The 22300-nt window shown below is 41.4% G+C and overlaps 1 protein-coding gene across 1 annotated transcript; it reads left to right on the plus strand.

Moving 5' to 3' along the window:
- The first annotated feature begins 1239 nt into the window (after positions 1-1239).
- On the plus strand, positions 1240-12225 carry nts (neurotensin). The gene is made up of 5 exons (XM_071415563.1): positions 1240-1332; positions 1416-1510; positions 3996-4057; positions 8338-8541; positions 11760-12225. The coding sequence occupies exons 2-5, from the start codon at positions 1450-1452 to the stop codon at positions 11904-11906; spliced, it is 474 nt and encodes a 157-aa protein (XP_071271664.1). The 5' UTR covers positions 1240-1332; positions 1416-1449; the 3' UTR covers positions 11907-12225.
- Positions 12226-22300: the final 10075 nt, after the last annotated feature.

Genomic DNA, 22300 nt, shown 5'->3' on the forward strand with positions numbered 1-22300 from the left:
TTATCCAAGAAGGAGGCGTAAATCTCAGCCGCACTTATTCTGCGCGTTCAAAACGGTTCTTTATCATGACCAACACATCAAAGCATACATTTGCCATTTTAAAAGAGGACAGAACAGAAGCCAATATAATTTTTTTGTGGGGGGGGAACTTTCTATGTTATACAGTGGGAATATCGATATTCACATTTCTGTTAGAGAGAGCAAATCATTCATTCGTTCATGTTTGTTCATATATGGACTATTTTATCCCTGTGTTCACTTGAGAATAGTCGTGTTGGTTAATGGTTTCCCACAACCCAGTAATTTATTACAGCCCACTAGGCAGCATATGAATGCGCGATGGAAGAGCAAGTAGACATAATTTGCTTGAGACTGACGTCTAGCGGGAGTGCATTTTCATCACGATAGCATGACCTATGTATGGTACAATTAGACTATACATCATCGATGTTTGGGATTACCAGTAGCCTAGGGTTTTTGATAGAAGTTGTTAATATGTTATTACACAAAATGGTTATTACACAAATAATGTATTTATTTATTTCAAATGTATGACAATGGAATCGTTGGGGAAAAAATTAAGAAAACAAATATAATTTAATAATCACACACATTTAGTTTGATAGTTGAATATGGTGAAAATAAGCCTATAATACAACTCATATAATAAAACTCCCTATACCCATAATAATAACTTCACAGCATTTGGTCTCAAGGTAAGAAGAGTGATACAACTTTAATTTTACCACATTGATCTAGGCTTGATAAGACACCATTAAATCATAATTTAGACACCACCTAAAACATCCAGAAATAAGTGTTAGAAAAATATTGGGGTTTATAGAGTATTTGTAGAGCCCTGAGAGTGTGTCTCTGAATCCCAGTGAGACAGGGGGTCCTCAACTTCAGACACACAGCTCTCCTTCACAAACAAATCAGAAAACCAATCAGTCTACCCACTCTAAAGTAATAAATATAACCAAATATGAAAATAACCACATCTAGAAGTTGTATGATGCAAAACCCTGATGTGTGACGCGGGGATGACGTCTGATGTCACGATGACACAGCGCCAGGGCTCATAGGTTGAGAAAGAGGGGGAGAGGGTGATGAGAGAGAGAGAAAGGGGGAGAGGGAAGGGGGAGAGGATGAGGAATGGAGGATGAAGGAGGGAGTGGGGGGGGAGTGGTCCTCTGACATCATTCTACCTCTTATATACTGAGGGAATGGAGTCCAGTGTTCTTCACTTCATTCATTCTACCTACAGCCAGGAGGACACAGGCACACACTGTCACTGACAGGAAAAAGAGAACACAAGGAGAAACAGACTGAGTGAGTACACTCCTTCTCCACCTCCATCTCTGTCTCTCTTTCTGCATTTGACCCCTAACCCTATGGACTTGGGTCCTGCTTAGCTAGCTGGATTCAGAGTGTGGGATTTTCTCCAAGATGCAGGCACAGTTGGCGTTTGTGCTTCTCCTCTGTTTGACGTGTGGCATATTATGTTCAGGTAAGCACAGGCATCCTTTGATATCCTTTCCTAATGATGCTAATTGATTTGCTACCTTGCTGAATGTTATATTGGTTGCATTGTCAACTGATTAGGTTGGATTTAATCTTGAAAGAACAGGACATATACTCAGAGACTACGGACTAACTGAATTCCTCTCAACTGAAACATACTTTTGCAACAGGTGGATTTCACCATGCACACTATAGTTATCTTGTCCATTCACATCCATTGATTACTCTGACATTCCTATCAAGAAGACACAACCTCTCTGAGATATGCTCTGAAATAGTGGGTATCCTCTAAATTCACCCAATGTTGTCAGATGATTTTGTTATTTATATGTTTTGAAAGTATTTAGAGTCCAGAAATGACATTACTTTATCACATCATGTTTCTTTGAAATTCTACAAAATGTAATTCACCAAAATTCACAACATAAGTTTAGTAAATTGAAGATAATCTATTACATTGCAGCAAAATTTGAATACAGTAAATTCATTTTCAACACATTTTTGGTGTGCATCATTCTGGTGGGGTAGATCTGCAGAGATACAGGGTGTGCATGGGTTTGTTCTAGCCCAACACAGAACTATCCATCTATCCATTTAATCAATGCCCTAGCCTAGTTGTCTCAGGTGTTTTATAGTTAAGACAGCCAATTGAAACTTTCCAGGATCAGGGTTTGTGACCACTGGGTTAATTGATGCATTAACACACATCTGACTGTCTGCTCGTTGATTAGCTCTCTCTATTTCTCTCTCTCTCTCTCTCTCTCTCTTCTCTTCCTCTCTCTCTTGCTCTTTCTCTCCCCCCTCTCTCTCTCTATCTCTCTCTCTCGCTCGCTTTCTCCCTCTATCTCCCTCTTACTTTCTTTCTCTCTCTCTCGCTCGCTTTCTCCCTCTATCTCCCTCTTACTTTCTCTCTCTCTCTCTCTCTCTCTCTCTCTCTCTCTCTCTCTCTCTCTCTCTCTCTCTCTCTCTCTCTCTCTCTCTCTCTCTCTCTCTCTCTCTCTCTCTCTCTCTCTCTCGCTCTCACCCCCTCTCTCTCTCTTCCTCTCTCTCCCCCTTTCTTTCCCTCTCTCTCTTTCTCTTTTTGCTCTCTCTCTCTCTTCACCCCTCTCCCTTTCAAATCATACTGGCTAAAACAACCTGTTTTATACAGTTTTTCCGAGAGTATAACCGTGACGTGACAGTGTTCTCTGTTTGTTTCAGTCTTTATTATAGCCAGTCTTGGAGAGCCCTCATTCAGTCTTTATTATAACCAGTCTTGAAAAAACCTTGGCACCTCGGGTGTTTAGTGATCCTTACTAATTATACCTCAATTACATAAGCCCTTTAATCCTCTCAGAAAGAAACAGCACATTGTTCCGTTGAGTTTATTAAATGAACTGATGTTACTGTAGGGTGTGGGCGAGGGGAAGGAGAGGATTCCGATCTAGCAGCACCCAAAAGAGCCGTAGCCCTTTCCTGCAGTTAATGACCAAATCACCATCTAGTGGCCTCATGGGTGGAATGTTATTCATATATTTCATCATTTCATCGTTAATAAACATATATATATATTATTCAACTGCAGAAAATCCAGTGTTTCTACCTGTATGTCAAACGGTTTTGTTATATTTCAGTCTTCTGTGATGTATATAAAGTGTAATATTGTGATGCAAACTCAAAATTGAATATATTTCAACTCTATATCTGGCATGGTACAGGTGTCTTCTTTTTTTACGCCCATAACCATGTCTGTAAAGTGTATACTTTTGTTTCAAAGTAGATTTGTTTAAGACTACCAATAAACACTGTGTGACCCTGATTTAGCCCACTACAGTATTAACTTCCTGGCTCAAGGAGCAAAAGTGATTTGATTGGACATCTAATCAAAGTTTGGTTATCTGAACTCTGTGACACGCTTCAAAATGGATGTCAAAAATCTTTGAGCTTTTCTTGGTTGAGCTTTATTTCACCTTTAGCCAATGTTGAGGGTCAGGCTCTAACAGAAAGTTATTAGGCTTCAAATCGGCTTGATTAGGCTATGAGGGCTACATTTGCACCAAACAAATCAATTCAGTTGGATAAAGCTGTTGAGGTAAATGCTAGAACAACATTAAGTCAAGGTGATAGAAACCAAGTTTTTATTATGGATTGGAGCACAAAATACCTATATGATACCTGTATTAGTATTGTTATATGCCTACCTGTATGATACCTGTATGATACCTGTATTAGTATTGTTATATGCCTACCTGTATGATACCTGTATGATACCTGTATGATACCTGTATTAGTATTGTTATATGCCTACCTGTATGATACCTGTATGATACCTGTATGATACCTGTATGATACCTGTATTAGTATTGTTATATGCCTACCGGTATGATACCTGTATGATACCTGTATGATACCTGTATTAGTATTGTTATATGCCTACCGGTATGATACCTATACACCTGTACTCCAACTCTTGTTTTGTGTCTATCTGACAGATGTTGACCAAGAACAGCGGGCGATAGAAGAGGACCTATTGAGCAGTCTCTTTACTTCAAAGGTACTGTACTGCTTCCTCTTTGCACCTGTCAGATCTGAGGTGTGTGTGTGTGTGTGTGTGTGTGTGTGTGTGTATGTGTGTGTGTGTGTGTGTGTGTGTGTGTGTGTGTGTGTGTGTGTGTGTGTGTGTGTGTGTGTGTGTGTGTGTGTGTGTGTGTGTGTGTGTGTGTGTGTGTGTGTGTGTGTGTGTGTGTGTGTGTGTGTGTGTGAGCGCTCTTTCATGGGGGCTGGATATAGACCTGTCCTTTAGATATGTCATCTTCCTCTCTGGGTTTCTGTTTCAACTTGAATTGTCTCATTGTTGATTCTATTTGTTCATAGTTTCACAGATTTCTTTATTAGGATATATGGTCTTTGAAAAAAACATAATGTTCAATCTAGTACAGTCAATAATCTTCTAATACACCAGTAAAGCTTTCAAAATCACTTCAATACTTTTCGACTCACACATGCATAAACACTCACGCACGCATATACACACGCACACGCACACACACACACGCGCACACGCGCACACGCACACACACACACACACACACACACACACACACACACACACACACACACACACACACACACACACACACACACACACACACACACACACACACACACATATAATGGGAATTGAATTAAAAACGGTTTAAATTCATTCAGGTATAACATAATTATTACTTCTTCTATAAGGGTATTTGTCATGGAACTGGAACTAGTGGAGCCTGGAGACTGATTACCTGAGCTAATACCAATCATATTGTCTCTGACAGCAACATAGCGCAGTGCGGCCGACACGCACGCACACACACACATGCACACACACACACGCACACGCAGACACACACACACACACACACACACACACACACACACACACACACACACACACACACACACACACACACACACACACACACACACACACACACACACACACACACACACACACACACACACACACACACACACACACACACACACACACACACACACACTCCCTACTCCCCACTCTCAGTCTGATAATGAGGAGGACACACTGAGACATGACTATGACAAATAAACTCTGTGATTTATGGTTTATAAGGTTCCTTGGAGGGCTGATTGTAATAATAGGTCGCCAGATGAGTGATGGAGTGCTCAAGAAGACACTGGATAGACAGTGTTGTACTAGACAGTGTTGTATTAGACAGTGTTGTATTAGACAGTGTTGTATTAGACAGTGTTGTATTAGACACTTGTCTTTTCCTTTTTCCTCTTTAGATGATACACACATTACACATGGTTCCTCTTTAGATGATACACACATTACACATGGTTCCTCTTTAGATTATACACACATTACACATGGTTCCTCTTTAGAATATACACACATTACACATGGTTCCTCTTTAAATGATACACACATTACACATGGTTCCTCTTTAGATGATACACACATTACACATGGTTCCTCTTTAGATGATACACACATTACACATGGTTCCTCTTTAGATGATACACACATTACACATGGTTCCTCTTTAGAATATACACACATTACACATGGTTCCTCTTTAAATGATACACACATTACACATGGTTCCTCTTTAGATGATACACACATTACACATGGTTCCTCTTTAGATGATACACACATTACACATGGTTCCTCTTTAGAATATACACACATTACACATGGTTCCTCTTTAAATGATACACACATTACACATGGTTCCTCTTTAGATGATACACACATTACACATGGTTCCTCTTTAGATGATACACACATTACACATGGTTCCTCTTTAGATGATACACACATTACACATGGTTCCTCTTTATATGATACACACATTACACATGGTTCCTCTTTAGAATATACACACATTACACATGGTTCCTCTTTAGATAATACACACATTATACATGGTTCCTCTTTAGATGATACACACATTACACATGGTGCCTCTTTAGATGATACACACATTACACATGGTTCCGTTGGGGATAAATTTGCTAATATCTGTTGAAATAGGTTGACTATTGTTTCCATGACACTTGTTGGTGATCTTATTTGGCAGCTGTTTGACAGGCCATAAAAAGACAACTGCACAAATGATCAGTGGTGTTAAACAACAGTTTATTATTTAATTAGTATCTGTCATGTCAATTTTTAACTGCTGCATGTATTCCCACATATTTTACTAAACAGAAGAGAAAAGAGTGGAATTAGAACAGGGAATTAGACGGAAGCTCGCGTTGAAATTCAAAGGTAATTTCCGACATTTACAGTGTTTACCGTGAGCCGACATTTACAGTGTTTACCGTGAGCCGACATTTACAGTGTTTACCGTGAGCCGACATTTACAGTGTTTACCGTGAGCCGACATTTACAGTGTTTACTGTGAGCCGACATTTACAGTGTTTACGGTGAGCCAACATTTACAGTGTTTACCGTGAGCCGACATTTACAGTGTTTATCGTGAGCCGACATTTACAGTGTTTACTGTGAATGCAGTCTCCGCTGACGCAGGAACATTGCCTTTAAATTTTCGTTGAGCTGTTTCAGTCAATCAATTGGTGAGTAAGGTGAGATTAACTTATTCTGGATAAACCAGTAGCCAGTGTCTTAAAGGAATAGTTAATTTAATAATGGCTGATGTAGTAATCTAGCCAGTGGATAATCTCGGCACCCATGACTGTCATGAAAGACTAGCCATTGACAGACAATTCAATAGAAATGGGGACGGGACATTTAAAATGGCAGTTAGTCACACTGCTGGGGATGCAGGCATTATTGGACCATTCCTGCACCATAAACACGGGATCCGCCCCTCAGTCCCTCATTGATTAAGTGACACTGAGCGAAAAGATACTGACGAAGGACGAGACCCAATTAAAAGTGAACCTACCACTCGTCTCACAACTCAATGTGTTAATAAACGGTTCATTTGGAAGTAAACAAGACCTAATTTGTAATTGTAGGGTTTTCTAAATGTTAATATTGTCAGGAACTCACAACACTATCCAGCCAGACTGAGGTGTCCTTTCTGTCTTGTCTCTGGAGTGGTTTATGGCTCAGACTGCTCGGTACGATACATATCCACTCTATGCCATTTCTCCCCCCTGGCCTATAAAATCCATATGTAATATCTAACAACTCCTCTCTCAACAATGGCGATGGCAGGAAATAAAAGTGCTATCCTTTACCATCTATAAAAGCAAAGCTGATAGGTGAGATGGGGTTTGAGGTGATTTAGAAGCTCCAATCTTATATTCCTTATGACTCTGTTCATCATTGTCAGTGACAGCCGGGAGTGAGTCTGGGCTGTGCGCTGTTAGAGAGTCGGCCCACGCACAGGGGTCCCCACAGGCAGCGGCAGGGGCTTCACACCATCCAATACCACACGCTCAAACTAGATTATGATACAGCCGGCTTGGAGCTAGATAAGGTTAAGATCTGATCTGTTGCCATGAATTGTGAGAGGGAGCAGAAAGCACAGTTATGCACGCACGCACGCACGCGCACGCACGCACACACACACACACACACACACACACACACACACACACACACACACACACACACACACACACACACACACACACACACACACACACACACACACACACACACACACACACACACACACACACACACACACACACACACACACACACACACACACAGTCTGCACAGCACAGCTAACCTTGTAGGGACATACAATTCAGTCCCATTCAAAATCCTATTTTCCATAATCCCTAACCCTAAGCCTAACCCTAACCCATACCCTACCCTAACCTTAACCCTAACTCTAACCCTAACCTTAACCCAAAAACCTAACCTTAACCTAACCCTAGCTTCTAACCCTAACCCTAAACCTAATTCTAACCCTAACACTAATTCTAACCCTAACCCTAATTCTAACCCTAATTCTAACCTTAACCCTAAACACCCTAGAAATAGCATTTGACCTTGTGGGGACTAACAAAATGTCCCCAGTTGGTCAAATTTTTGTTTGTTTACTATTCTTGTGGGGACTTATGGTCTCCACAAGTATAGTTAAACACGTACACACGTACACACGTACACACGTACACACACACACACACACACACACACACACACACACACACACACACACACACACACACACACACACACACACACACACACACACACACACACACACACACACACACACACACACACACACACACACACACACACACACACACACACACACACACACACACACACACACACTGTCTTAATTATTTCTTATCGTCTCCCACATGAAACAGAGCAAGCAGAACGCCCCCTACTGGCGTGTGTCCCTGGTGAACGTGTGCAGGATGGTGAACAGCCTGATAAACAGCCGGTTGTGGAGAGAACAGGAGGAGTATAACACTGGGGATGAGCTGGGGGAGAGGCTGGCCTCCCTGCCGGAGCACTTGGATGAGCTTCTCGATCTACAGCACATCTGCAGAGTACTGCAGCCCCGAGAGGTGAGGGACGGACACAGGGATGCATGCATACATACTGTACACTGGGATATACAGACGCTAAGGACTGGATTCGAAGGTGTCGGAGGTGGAACTGAATTAGAGCTGTCAAATCCACAAGTGGCTTATTGCGTTACGGACACTGCCATTGGGTGCAACGAAACCACACCCGACTATAATCCAACAAATCCCATGCAGACGCGTTACAAGTTCAAACACTCGAATTAGACTGACAGACTACAATCCCCCCATCCAAATTAACATGAAAACATGCATTAGCCTCACATCAACGGTTTGACATTTGAGAGTCATTATTTCTACCATGGATAGAGCCTACACAGTCTAGTACCGTTTTGAACTAACGCAGGAGGGATAATAAGGAAGGGAGTGGTTTGTGACGTAACACAGGAGCCACTCCCTGATTTGTCAGCTCATACCACAGTTACACCTCCATTACCGTCAAAACATCAGCTCGATCTGATTGAATCAGGCCACATACAGGGATGACCATACCAACACCTACAATGACAGAGGCTGATACACAGCAAAGAGAGCAATTTTCCCCATTTGAATAGAAAACACATACACACTTTGCATACACACATACAGAAAACAAGCACAGGGATGAGCGTTGTAGGTCTACAGAGAGCAGTGCGCACACAAAAGACATATAAACAGGGCCACACACATATCGCTCACCCACGATGAGCATCCATCCCTGGGCCCTGCACAGCGCTAAATACCCACGATGAGCATCTATCTCTGGGCCATGCACAGCGCTAAATACCCATGATGAGCATCTATCTCTGGGCCCTGCACAGCGCTAAATACCCACGATGAGCATCTATCTCTGGGCCCTGCTCAGCGCTAAATACCCACGATGAGCATCTATCTCTGGGCCCTGCACAGCGCTAAATACCCACGATGAGCATCTATCTCTGGGCCCTGCACAGCGCTAAATACCCACGATGAGCATCTATCTCTGGGCCCTGCACAGCGCTAAATACCCACGATGAGCATCTATCTCTGGGCCCTGCACAGCGCTAAATACCCATGATGAGCATCCATCCCTGGGCCCTGCACAGCGCTAAATACCCATGATGAGCATCTATCTCTGGGCCCTGCTCAGCGCTAAATACCCATGATGAGCATCTATCTCTGGGCCCTGCACAGCGCTAAATACCCATGATGAACATCCATCCCTGGGCCCTGCACAGTGCTGAACACCCCTCGTTAAACGCCTATCCTTCTCCTCGTCTCTTTTCTCAAGCTTCTCCATCACGTTGATGTGCACACTGTCAGCTTCTCCATCACGTTGATGTGCACACTGTCAGCTTCTCCATCACGTTGATGTGCACACTGTCAGCTTTTCCATCACATTGATGTGCACACTATCAACTCCACATCTCCTCACACATCATGATCGAGGTCTCTTCAGCCTGACTGTACAGATGACCTGTTTTCTCATGCATGGAAGAAAATACACTAAACCCTTGTTTGAACCACAGCTGCATAGAGTAGGTACAAACCAACCATTATCTGGTGTCAAAATTATTATTATTATAACTGCGCTCCAAATGGCACCCTATTCTTTAAAGTGCAATACTTTTGACCAGAGCTCTATGGGCCTTGTCAAAAGTAGTGCACTATACAGGGGAACATAGGGTGTAATTTGTGTTTTCATGGCCTTATGCACCAACAGTGGCTCATTACAAAGCCTATTCCCCCTCAGGAGACTGAAAAGATTTGGCATGGGTCCTCAGATCCTCAAAAAGTTCTACAGCTGCACCATCCTGACCGGTTGCATCACCGTCTGGTATGGCAACTGCCCGGTCTCCGACCGTAAGGCACTACAGAGGGTAGGGCGTACAGCCCAGTTCATCACTTGGAGCGCAGTTATAATAATAATAACTGTCAGTTTCATTAAATAGTACCCGCAAAACACCAGTCTCAACGTCAACAGTGAAGAGGTGACTCCGGGATGCTGGCCTTCTAGGCAGAGTTCCTCTGTCCAGTGTCTGTGTTCTTTTGCCCATCTTAATCTTTTATTTTTATTGGCCAGTCTGAGATATGGCTTTTTCTTTGCAACTCTGCCTAGAAGGCCAGCATCACAGAGTCACCTCTTCACTGTTGACGTTGAGACTGGTGTTTTGCGGGTACTATTTAATGAAACTGCCAGTTGAGGACCTAGACTTGGCCCTCCAGTACCGCTTGTTGTGCTGTAGCAGAGAGAACAGTCTATGACTACGGTGGCTGGAGTCTTTGACAGTTGAGGACTTGTTGAGGACTTGTGAGGCGTCTGTTTCTCAAACTAGACACTCTAATGTACTTGTCCTCTTGCTCAGTTGTGCACCGGGGCCTCCCACTCCTATTTCTATTCTGGTTAGAGACAGTTTGCGCTGTTCTGTGAAGGGAGTAGTACACAGCGTTGTACGAGATCTTCAGTTTCTTGGCAATTTCTCACATGGAATAGCCTTCATTTCTCAGAAGAAGAATAGACAAGTTTCAAAAGAAAGTGCTTTGTTTCTGGCCATTTTGAGCCTGTAATTGAACCCACAAATGCTGATGCTCCAGATACGCAACTAATCTAAAGAAGGCCAGTTTTATTGCTTATTTAATCAGAACAACAGTTTTCAACTGTGATAACATAATTACAAAAGGGTTTTCTAAGGATCAACTAGCCTTTTAAAATGATAAACTTGGATTAGCTAACACAATGTGCCATTGGAACACAGGAGTGATGGTTGCTGATAATGGGCCTCTGTGCGCCTATGTAGATATTCCATAGAAAATCTGCAGTTTCCAGCTGCAGTAGTAATTTACAACAATAACAATGTCTACACTGTATTTCTGATCATTTTGATGTTATTTTAATGGACAAAAATGTGCTTTTCTTTCAAAAACTAGGACATTTCTAAGTGACCCCAAACTTTTGAACGGTAGTGTATATGTACATATTACCTCAATTACCTCGACTAACCGGTGCCCCCGCACATTGACTCTGTACCGGTACCCCCTGTATATAGCCTCGCTACTGTTATTTTACTGCTGCTCTTTAATTATTTTTATTCTTATTTTTTACTTATCTATTTTTTTTACTTAAGACTGCATTGTTGGTTAAGGGCTTGGATGTAAGCATTTCACTGTAAGGTGTTGTACCTGTTGTATTCGGTACATGTGACAAATAATATTTGATTTGATTATTCTGTTTTTCTTTACAGCTGCTTGACAACTCTCAAGAGTACTTAGACGCCGATCAAAACAGTGACAACCCGCTCAAAAGGAAATCACCGTATATTTTTAGGAGGCAAGTGAAAAACACCAAAGCTCGGAGGCCGTACATCTTGAAGCGGGGTACATTCTACTGATCCACCCCCGGGAGGAGAAAGAAAGACTCTATACATTCTGTGGATATGTGACCATACGTGCTCTCTGTTGTACTGTTATTACTGATGTTTCCGCAGTGTTTTGTCCATACAGATGATATCTCAAACCTGTGTCTGTCACTATAGGTCTCTACTCACATTCTAGGCCCAATCCTGCTCCAAAAAGAGAGGACCATTTGAAATAAAAGCAAACAAAAGCAGTAAGCAAATGTGTATCTTTTGAGAGACTTTATATTTACTATATTTGTTCACTCCATGTGTTTTCTTTCCAATGTGATTAAACAATACATATTTCAAAACCTCTAAGACGTGACAGTGTTTTTTCAGAACTCTAGCTGTTTATAATAGCAAACATCAGGAGACTGAAAAGATTTGGCATGGATCCTCAGATCCTCAAAAGGTTCTACAGCTGCACCATCGAGAGCATCCTGACCGGTTGCATCACTGCCTGGTATGGCAACTGCTCGGCTTCGACCGCAAGGCACTACAGTGGGTAGTGTGTACGGCCCAGTACATCACTGGGACCAAGCTTCCTGCCATCCAGGACCTCTAAACAGTGCCTTGCAAAAGTATTCATCCCCCTTGGCATTTTTCCTATTTTGTTGAATTACAGCAATTTAAATTGATTTTTATTTGGATTTCAAGTAATGGACATACACAAAATAGTCCAAATTGGTGAAGTGAAATGAAAAAAAATCACTTGTTTCAAAAATGTCAACAAAAAAAAAAAATATTGGAAAAGTTGTGCGTGCATATGTATTCCCCCCCTTTGACATGAAGCCCGTAAATAAGATCTGGTGCAACCAATTACCTTCAGAAGTCACATAATTAGTTAAATAAATTCCACCTGTGTGCAATCTAAGTGTCACATGATCTGTCACATAATCCCAGTATATATACACCTGTTCTGAAAGGCCCCAGAGTCTGCAACACCACTAAGCAAGGGGCACCACCAAGCAAACGGCACCATGAAGACCAAGGAGCTCTCCAAACAGGTCAGGGACAAAGTTGTGGAGAAGTACAGATCAGGGTTGGGTTATAAAAAAATATCCAAAACTTTGAACATCCCACAGAGCACCATTAAATCCATTATTAAAAAATGGAAAGAATATGGCACCACAACAAACCTGCCAAGAGAGGGCTGCCCACCAAAACTCATGGACCAGGCATGGAGGGCATTAATGAGAGAGGCAACAAAGAGACTAAAGATAACCCTGAAGGAGCTGCAAAGCTCCACAGCGGAGATTAGAGTATCCGTCCATAGGACCACTTTAAGCCGTACACTCCACAGAGCTGGGCTTTACAGAAGTGTGGCCAGAAAAAAAGCCATTGCTTAAAGAAAAAAAGAAGCAAACACGTTTGGTGTTCGCCAAAAGGCATGTGGGAGACTCCCCAAACATATGGAAGAAGGTACTCTGGTCAGATGAGAATAAAATTGAGCTTTTTGGCCATCAAGGAAAATTCTATGTCTGGCGCAAACCCAACACCTCTTATCACCACGAGAACACCATCCCCACAGTGAAGCGTGGTGGTGGCAGCATCATGCTGTCGGATGTTTTTCATCGGCAGGGACTGGGAAACTGGTCTGAATTGAAGGAATGATAGATGGCGCTAAATACAGCAAAATTCTTGAGGGAAACCTGTTTCAGTCTTCCAGAGATTTGAGACTGGGACGGAGGTCCACCTTCCAGCAGGACAATGAGCCTAAGCATACTGCTGAAGCAACACTCGAGTGGTTTAAGTTGAACATTTAAATGTCTTGGAATGGCCTATTCAAAGCCCAGATCTCAATTCAATTGAGAATCTGTGGTATGACTTAAAGATTGCTGTACACCAGCAGAACCCATCCAACTTGAAGGAGCTGGAGCAGTTTTGCTTTGAAGAATGGGCAAAAATCCCAGTGGCTAGATGTGCCAACCTTATAGAGACATACACCAAGAGACTTGCAGCTGTAATTGCTGCAAAAGGTGGCTCTACAAAGTATTGGGGGTGTGAATAGTTATTAAGTACGCTCAAGTTTTCTTGTTTGTTTCACAATAAAAAATATTTTGCATCTTCAAAGTGGGAGGCATGTTGTGTAAATCAAATGACATAAACCCCCAAAAAATACATTTTAATTCCAGGTTATAAGGCATCAAAATAGGAAAAATGCCAAAGGGGTGAATACTTTCAAAAGCCACTGTACCAGGCGGTGTGCGAGGAAGGCTCTAAAAATTGTCAAAGACTCCAGCCATCCTAGTCATAGACTGTTCTCTCTGCCCCCGCACGGCAAGCTGTACCGGAGCATCAAGTCTAGGTCTAAAAGTCTTCTTAACAGCTTCTACCCCCAAGCCATAAGACTCCCGAACAGCTAAACCATGAATAAGGTCTGATAAAAACAACACCATTCTCCATGCACTGAAATGTACAACTTGATAAGAGCTATTGATAAGAGCTAGTTAAATGAGTAATCCATCTGGATAAGGAAATATAAATGACACTTGTTTTAGATCTATTTTAACTTTTAAATCACTGGAGAAAAATGTGAAACCAGTCATGTGGCTAACTGAAGCATATCAACATATCAGCTTTCCCACAGTAAAGACAAAATGTACCAAAAAGAAAACGAACAGGTACCTGTGTGAAAGAGAGACTATGATAGAATAGCAGAGAAACACAAGGTCTTATTTAATGACATGGAGTCTGAGCTTGATACATTTTATTTATTTATTTTTATTTAACCTTCATTTAACTAGGCAAATCAGTTAAGAACAAATTCTTATTTACAATGACGGCCTACCAAAAGGCAAAAGGCCTCCCACGGGGACAGGGGCTGGGATTAAAAATGTAAAATAATTAAAAATAAATAACATATAAATATAGGACAAAACACACATCACAACAAGAGAGACAACACAACACTACACACAGAGAGACCTAAGACAACAACATAGCAAGGCAACAACACATGACAACACAGCATGGTAGCAACACAACATAACAACAACATGGTAGCAACACAACATGGTAGGAGCACAAAACATGGGTACAAACATTAGTCGGTACAGACAACAGCACAAAGGGCAAGAAGGTAGAGACGACAATACATCACACAAAGCAGCCACAACTGTCAGTAAGAGTGTCCATGATTGAGTCTTTTTAAACATTTTTCTTTTTAAAGGTACAGTGTTAGAAAGGTGTGTTACACTGTAGGTGTTAAACTTGTGTTAAAAGTCTTTAAAATACAAAAAAGTGATTGTGATTGTGTTGAATAGTGTTTGTGAAAAAAAAATCCACAAAAAATCGGTTTTAAAAAGGTGGTGGTTAATGTTCCCTCTAAAAAAAATGTCAGTTTTGCTGAGTGCCAACTTGAACTATCCGTTTACTGTGAACACTGAGGCTGTACCCACTTTAAAGTTAGTTTTAAGAGTGATGAAGTAGGCTACTGTGGCAATTTGATCATAATGCATGCCTACCAGAGTGACCTACCATCAAAAACAATGGAGAAAATGCATCCCATAACATTTTAACATGGAAATAGCTGTTCTATCCTTCACCCTACAGTAGCAGCCAATGTGTGGAATTCAATGTAGACCTACATTCCAAGACACCTTTGAAAAAAACATGCAGGGTTTGACATAAGCTATTTATCCAGACAAGGAGGTGACTGAAAATGTTGTGTTGTTTGATGAAAGAAACCACTTTACAAAATAAAATGCATCATTATTCCCATGCCATTATTACAGAGAATCAGACAAATTAGGCTATCCTCTGCCTATTGGCTACTTAGCTCATTCAAGCCTGTCTCAAAATACAACACTGCCACTTTAAGACAAAACAAAGATCTGTTTTGTGCTCTTGTAGGAAGCAATCACTCCCCCATTGCTGACTACAAATGATCTATAACTGGGCTAATAACTCACTAACTAGCAAAGGATATGTGTCACGTCTGCTCCCGCTCTTTCCCTCCCCCTGGCGCTTGAGGGCGCCAGAATGCCTTGCATCACTCACTCCTGCCATCCATCACGTACACCTGCCTTTCCTTGTCACGCGCATCAGCGTTATTGGACTCACCTGGACTCTATTATCACCTGTTCATTTCCTCCCCTATATGTGTCAGTTCCCCAGCTCTGTTCCCTGCTTCTGCATTGATTGTTTTTCTGTTTGCTAAGCTGTTTATGTCTCGTTCCATGTCCGTGATTTATTAAATGTTACTCCCCGTACCTGCTTCGTCTCTCCAGCGTCATCCTTGTGATAGATCGTGACAGATATGAACAAATGTACACACGTCGCTACATGTAGCTCTGGCTTTGATCTCAAGATACTCACGACCACTCATGCTGTTAACACAGTCCAGTTCAAAGTGAATGGCACAGATCCATTTATGGCAATGATCTATTTGCATATAGGCCTACTGCAGCTCTGATTGGTTATGGCGCACTGGTCTGTGTAGGGACCTGAGTCATTGCTGTCAATGCAATAGAACCCTATTTCCGATGCGTTCTGCCTACAGCAAAATCTTGCATAGTTAGTTTTGCATACTAAGTCTTGCATAGTTTGTTTTGTTTCAGTATGTTGCATTGAAAGTGGCTAAAATTTCCTTGATTTGATCACAATTGCCACTGTAAAGGGAAACATTGATAGTGTTAACTAACAGGGAAAACTCTAGAAAGTTGAGTGAAGTTCAGTCTCGTGCTTCTCAGTCTCGTGTGGGCTAATATTTCTTATGCTCGGCAGTCCTGGAGGAGCTGCATTCCTGCGCGCAGCTTAGAGAGAACATTGGTGGTGGTAATATTCAATTTGGGACAGAATTTTATAGACGTTGAACATCACTCCAAGGCGGCTCATTTTTAACCTGTCCCTTTTTTTGGACAACTATGTTTTGAAAACTGTTATGTTCACATGAATTCTGATTATTTCCAGGGAAACACAACATCCTGAAATAAATGTACAGTGCCTTCATAAAATATTCATATACCCTTGACTTTTTACACATTTTGTTGTTTTACAAAGTGAGGTTAAAATGGATTTTGCACACCTGGATTGTACAATATTACACATTATTCTTTCAAAAATTCTTCAAGCTCTGTCAAGTTGGTTGTTGATCATTGCTAGACAGCCATTTAAGTCTTGCCAGAGATTTTCAAGACAGATTACGCCAAAACTGTAACTAGGACACTAGAACATTCAATGTCGTCTTGATAAGCAACTCCAGTGTATATTTGGCCTTGTGTTTTAGGTTATTGTCCTGCTGAAAGGTGAATTTGTCTCCCAGTGGAAAGCAGACTGAACCAAGTTTTCTTCTAGGATTTTGCCTGTGCTTAGGTCTATTCCGTTTCTTTTTATCCCAAAAAAACTCCCTAGTCCTTGCCGATGACAAGAATAGTCATAACATGATGCAGCCACCACCATGGTTGAAAATATGAAGATTGGTAGTCAGGGATTTGGATTTGCCCCAAACATAACACTTTGTATTCAGGACATCAAATTAATTGCTTTGCCACATTTTTTGCAGAACTACTTTAGTGTCTAGTCGAAAACAGGATGCATGTTTTGGAAATATTTTTATTCTCTACAGGCTTCCTTCTTTTCTCTTGTCATTTAGGTTAGTATTTTGGAGTAACTACAATGTTGTTGATCCATCCTCAGTTTTCTCCTATCACAGCCATTAAACTCTGTAACTGTTTTAAAGTCACCATTGGTCTTATGGTGAAATCCCTGAGCAGTTTCCTTCCTCTCATAAGTTAGGTAGGATACCTCTATCTTTGTAGTGACTGGGTGTATTGAAACACCATTCAAAGGGTAATTAATAACGTCACCATGCTCAACGGAATATTAATTGTCATTTTCTGTTTGTTTTTATAGATGTCCTTCTTTATGAGGCATTGGAAAACCTCCCTGGTCTTTGTGATTTAATCTGTGTTTGAGATTCACAGCTCTACTGAGGGACCTTAGTCATCTACTATTATTGCACACAGACTGAGTCCATGCAACTTATTATGTGACTTGTTAAGCACATTTTTACTCCTGAACTTATTTAGGCTTGCCATAACAAAGGGGTTGAATACTCAAGACATTTCATTTGTAATTAATTTGTAATAATTTCTATAAACGTAATTCCCCTTTGACATTATGAGGTATTGTGTGTAGGCCAGTGACACAAAACCTCAGTTGAATCCTTTTTAAATTCAGGCTGTAACACAACAAAATGTGGAAAAAGTCAAGGGCTGTGAATACTTTCTGAAAGCACAGTAGATATCTGTTAGAAATATTTCGCTTGACATAATGATGCTGAATGTAAAAAATGGCCCAACATACCCCACTCTCCCCTAACTACAAGCCATGCATCAACACTAAGGCCAGTTTAATTGGCTCTTGAGATCTTGAAATCCCTCTCCACATTTTCATAGCAGTGACACACCGGAGTAGGAACAACTGTTTTGTATTTTTTTCATCTCAGTATTATCTTGAAATAACTTTGTCTCATTTATTAGTTTCTCCTTGTGTCTGAGTGAGTATCTGGTGCTTGTGTTCTCTGCTATGCCAGGCTGGAGAGAAGCGTTCCAGAACTTGTAATTGTAGTATTTTGTATTTATTATGATCCTGGGTTCAAAATAGGATTAAAACAAGAACATCACAACAAAAACACAACAACAGTCTACATCATAAATAACACAATACAACCTACAAGACATTATTACATTATTCCTCTCTTATTACAGAAGTACGATATAATATCCACACTACCACAATGTGTGTGTGTAGAATGTGTGTGTTTGTGTATCCAGTTGCCAGCGAGTGAGACTGCTGTGGAGCTGCATACAGGTATGTATACCAGCCAGACAACAGAGGGCACTGAGGATTTAAAGAAACACACACAGTGTAATTATTTATTTTGACAATAATATATGTTGGAAATAGCGAGTGTCATCTCAGGCAAAATATACAGTTTTGTAGTCATAAAAAAGTTTAACAATAAAAACTATAAAAAAAAACGTCATTTCACAATACAGTAGGCTATACAATAGCACCAGGGTATGATCCCTAAATGTTCATGGCCTTGCTTCCAGGGGAGCGAGATAAATCAATTTATTCAATCAACTTTCAAATGAAAAATAACAATTTTTTAGGGAAGAGAGTAAGAAAAATTCTATCACCTCTCAAACAAAGCCATTTGATGGAGCACTATCTATAGAACTTCAATCAGATGTAGCACTATCTATAGAACTTCAATCAGATGTAGCACTATCTATAGAACTTCAATCAGATGTAGCACTATCTATAGAACTTCAATCAGATGTAGCTAACTAAACAAAAACATATTACATTCATGTTCAATTAAAACAATTCAAAAGAGAGATACTTTCAGTTTCTCCCATCCTGTTCGGCTCCATATTACCCGTCCAAACATAAACCACTGTGACTGGATCTCTCATTTTCCTTCTCTTATTAGTAAAGCACAGCCGTAGCCGTAGACTATCAAATCACAGGAACACAGTTTGAAATATCCAGAGGAACAAGTATCTTTAATGTTCATGTATGTACATTGATGTCCATATATTACGGCATTAAATACGTACATTACATACACGTAAATGTCCATTAATCAAAATGTGTCCAGTATGTATGGATGCATACATGCCAACAGATGGCAGTATTATACAATGTAACTTTGAACCTTCCCACAGGGCACACACTGGTTGAATCAACGTTGTTTCCATGTTATTTCAATAAAATTACATGGCGTAGACGTTGAATTGACGTCTGTGCTGTGGTTGGTTGTTGAGACAGAGAACGAGAGGGAGAAAAACATAGGCTGAGAGCCTATAGTAAAAAGTTAGTAACATAACAATAGAATGGATTTTAGAAAACAAATGAATCCTAGGTACCCCAACCAAACCCTAACCCGGACGACGCTGGGCCAATTATGCACCGCCCTATGGGACTCCCAATCAGAGCCGGTTGTGATACAGCCTGGAATTGAACAAGGGTATGTAGTGTGCCAGTCTCTATGGGGGCTGCCACAGGGTTCAATTCTTGGGCCGACTCTCTTCCCTGTATGTCGCTCTTGCTGCTGGTGACTCTCTGATCCACCTCTCTGCAGACGACACCATTCTGTATACTTCCGGCCCTTCTTTGGACACTGTGTTAACTAACCTCCAGACGAGCTTCAATGCCATACAACTCTCCTTCCATGGCCTCCAACTGCTCTTAAATGCAAGTAAAACTAAATGCACACTCTTCAACAGATCGCTGCCCGCAGCTGCTCACCCGTCCAGCATCACTACTCTGGACGGTTCTGACTTAAAATATGTGGACAACTACAAATACCTAGGTGTCTGGTTAGACTGTAAACTCTCCTTCCAGACTCACATTAAGCATCTCCAATCCAAAATTAAATCTAGAATCGGCTTCCTATTTCGCAACAAAGCATCCTTCACTCATGCTGCTTACATACCCTCGTAAAACTGACCATCCTACCGATCCTCGACTTCGGCGATGTCATTTACAAAATAGCCTCCAACACTCTACTCAACAAATTGGATGCAGTCTATCACAGTGCCATCCGTTTTGTCACCAAAGCCCCATATACTACCCACCACTGCGACCTCTCGTTGGCTGGCCCTCGCTTCATACTCGTCGCCAAACCCACTGGCTCCAGGTCATCTACAAGTCTTTGCTAGGTAAAGTCCCGTCTTATCTCAGCTCACTGGTCACCACAGCAGCACCCACCCGTAGCTCACGCTCCAGCAGGTATATCTCACTGGTCACCCCCAAAGCCAATTCCTCCTTTGGTCGCCTTTCCTTCCAGTGCTCTGCTGCCAATGACTGGAACGAACTGCAAAAATCACTGAAGCTGGAGACTCATATGTCCCTCACTAGCTTTAAGCACCAGCTGTCAGAGCAGCTCACAGATCACTGCACCTGTACATAGCCCATCTGTAAATAGCCTATCCAACTACCTCATCCCCTTACTGTATTTATTTATTTATCTTGCTCCTTTGCACCCCAGTATGTCTACTTGCACATTCATCTTCTGCACATCAATCACTCCAGTGTTTAATTGGTATATTGTAATTACTTCGCCACCATGGCCTATTTATTGCCTTACCTCCCTTATCTTACCTCATTTGCACACACTGTATATATACTTTTTCTACTGTATTATTGACTGTATGTTTGTTAATTCCATGTGTAACACTGTGTTGTTGTATGTGTCGAACTGCTGTACTTTATCTTGGCCAGGTCGCAGTTGTAAATGAGAACTTGTTCTCAACCAGCCTACCTGGTTAAATAAAGTTGAAATAAATAAAATACATTTAAAAAAATGGTGGCTCTAGCACTGAGATGCAGTGCCTTAGACCGCTGCACCACCGGGGAGCTCCTAGGTAATCATTGTCATTATCTATAGACTTGTTTTTAATTCTCAAGGTATTATTACTACTATTTCAGAGGTAGTGTTCCCTTCCACTACACTGGTGTTGAAGGATTTACAGCAGTGTTTCAGCTGTGTAGTGCTAGAGGAAAACACCTTCGGGTCCCCACCAGGTTTAAGAAACACTGATTTACACTATCAACACTTGTGTTGTCTCAGTCTCCGTGGGTTTTACTGACCCTGAAGAGTTAATCCCTACCATCAACACCCTACCACTCTACCACACACTAGATGATATGCTACACTATGTAAATTAATAGAACAGTATTAAGGACTGGATTAAATCCGTATAGCGGAAGATCCTCGTAAAAATGTAAAGGTAATTTCCGATTGAGCCGACATATGCAGCGTTTACCGTGAATGCAGTAACCGCGAACGCGGTAACGTTGCCTTTAAATTTCAATCAAGCTATAATGCGGATCTTGGGCGATACTTCATAAACATCTGATGCATATAGCAGTAATGTTAAATTCTAGTTGTTTGTTTTGGCCTAAATCCAGCCCCGAAGTATGCCTATTCAATTCCGCTCCAATTTAGAGTCTGAATGCAGATTGACAGTTAAAGACTTGTCGATGCGAGCCGCCTGCTGGAGCCTTTTCAGTCAGTGAGTCTCTCTCTATCTCTCTCTCGCTCTCTCTCTCTCTCTCGCTAAATGAAAGTAATTCTCTCATCTCATCTGGACGGGAGACACAGCAAATCCTGTCTGTCTGTAGAACAGGCACCAGGCAGTCAGATCAAGAGAATGGCTTGTGAAGGAATGAGATTAGTTCCCTTTGTGCGAAATCTGATTGTGTGAATTGGATGATGGCATAACAAGCGCGACCTTGTTGCGGGGCCTGCCGAGGCAGTAATTAGACCTTCGTATGGAAGCCATTACTGAACTCACCACAGAAGGGACAAGGGAACGGGCATTGTCAGAGCTGTTTATTGTCATCCAGTAGGCCTAGTGCTGCCTGTCAAT

The sequence above is a fragment of the Salvelinus alpinus genome, chromosome 9 (assembly GCF_045679555.1).
Source record: "Salvelinus alpinus chromosome 9, SLU_Salpinus.1, whole genome shotgun sequence".
Taxonomy (NCBI): domain Eukaryota; kingdom Metazoa; phylum Chordata; class Actinopteri; order Salmoniformes; family Salmonidae; genus Salvelinus; species Salvelinus alpinus.

Excerpts from the sequence above, each read along its gene's own strand:
- nts (XM_071415563.1), top strand. The coding sequence starts at position 1,450 with ATGCAGGCACAGTTGGCGTTTGTGCTTCTCCTCTGTTTGACGTGTGGC. Across the intron at positions 1,511-3,995 it reads GTGTGGCATATTATGTTCAG|ATGTTGACCAAGAACAGCGG; the intron begins GTAAGCACAGGC and ends TCTATCTGACAG. Across the intron at positions 4,058-8,337 it reads GCAGTCTCTTTACTTCAAAG|AGCAAGCAGAACGCCCCCTA; the intron begins GTACTGTACTGC and ends CACATGAAACAG.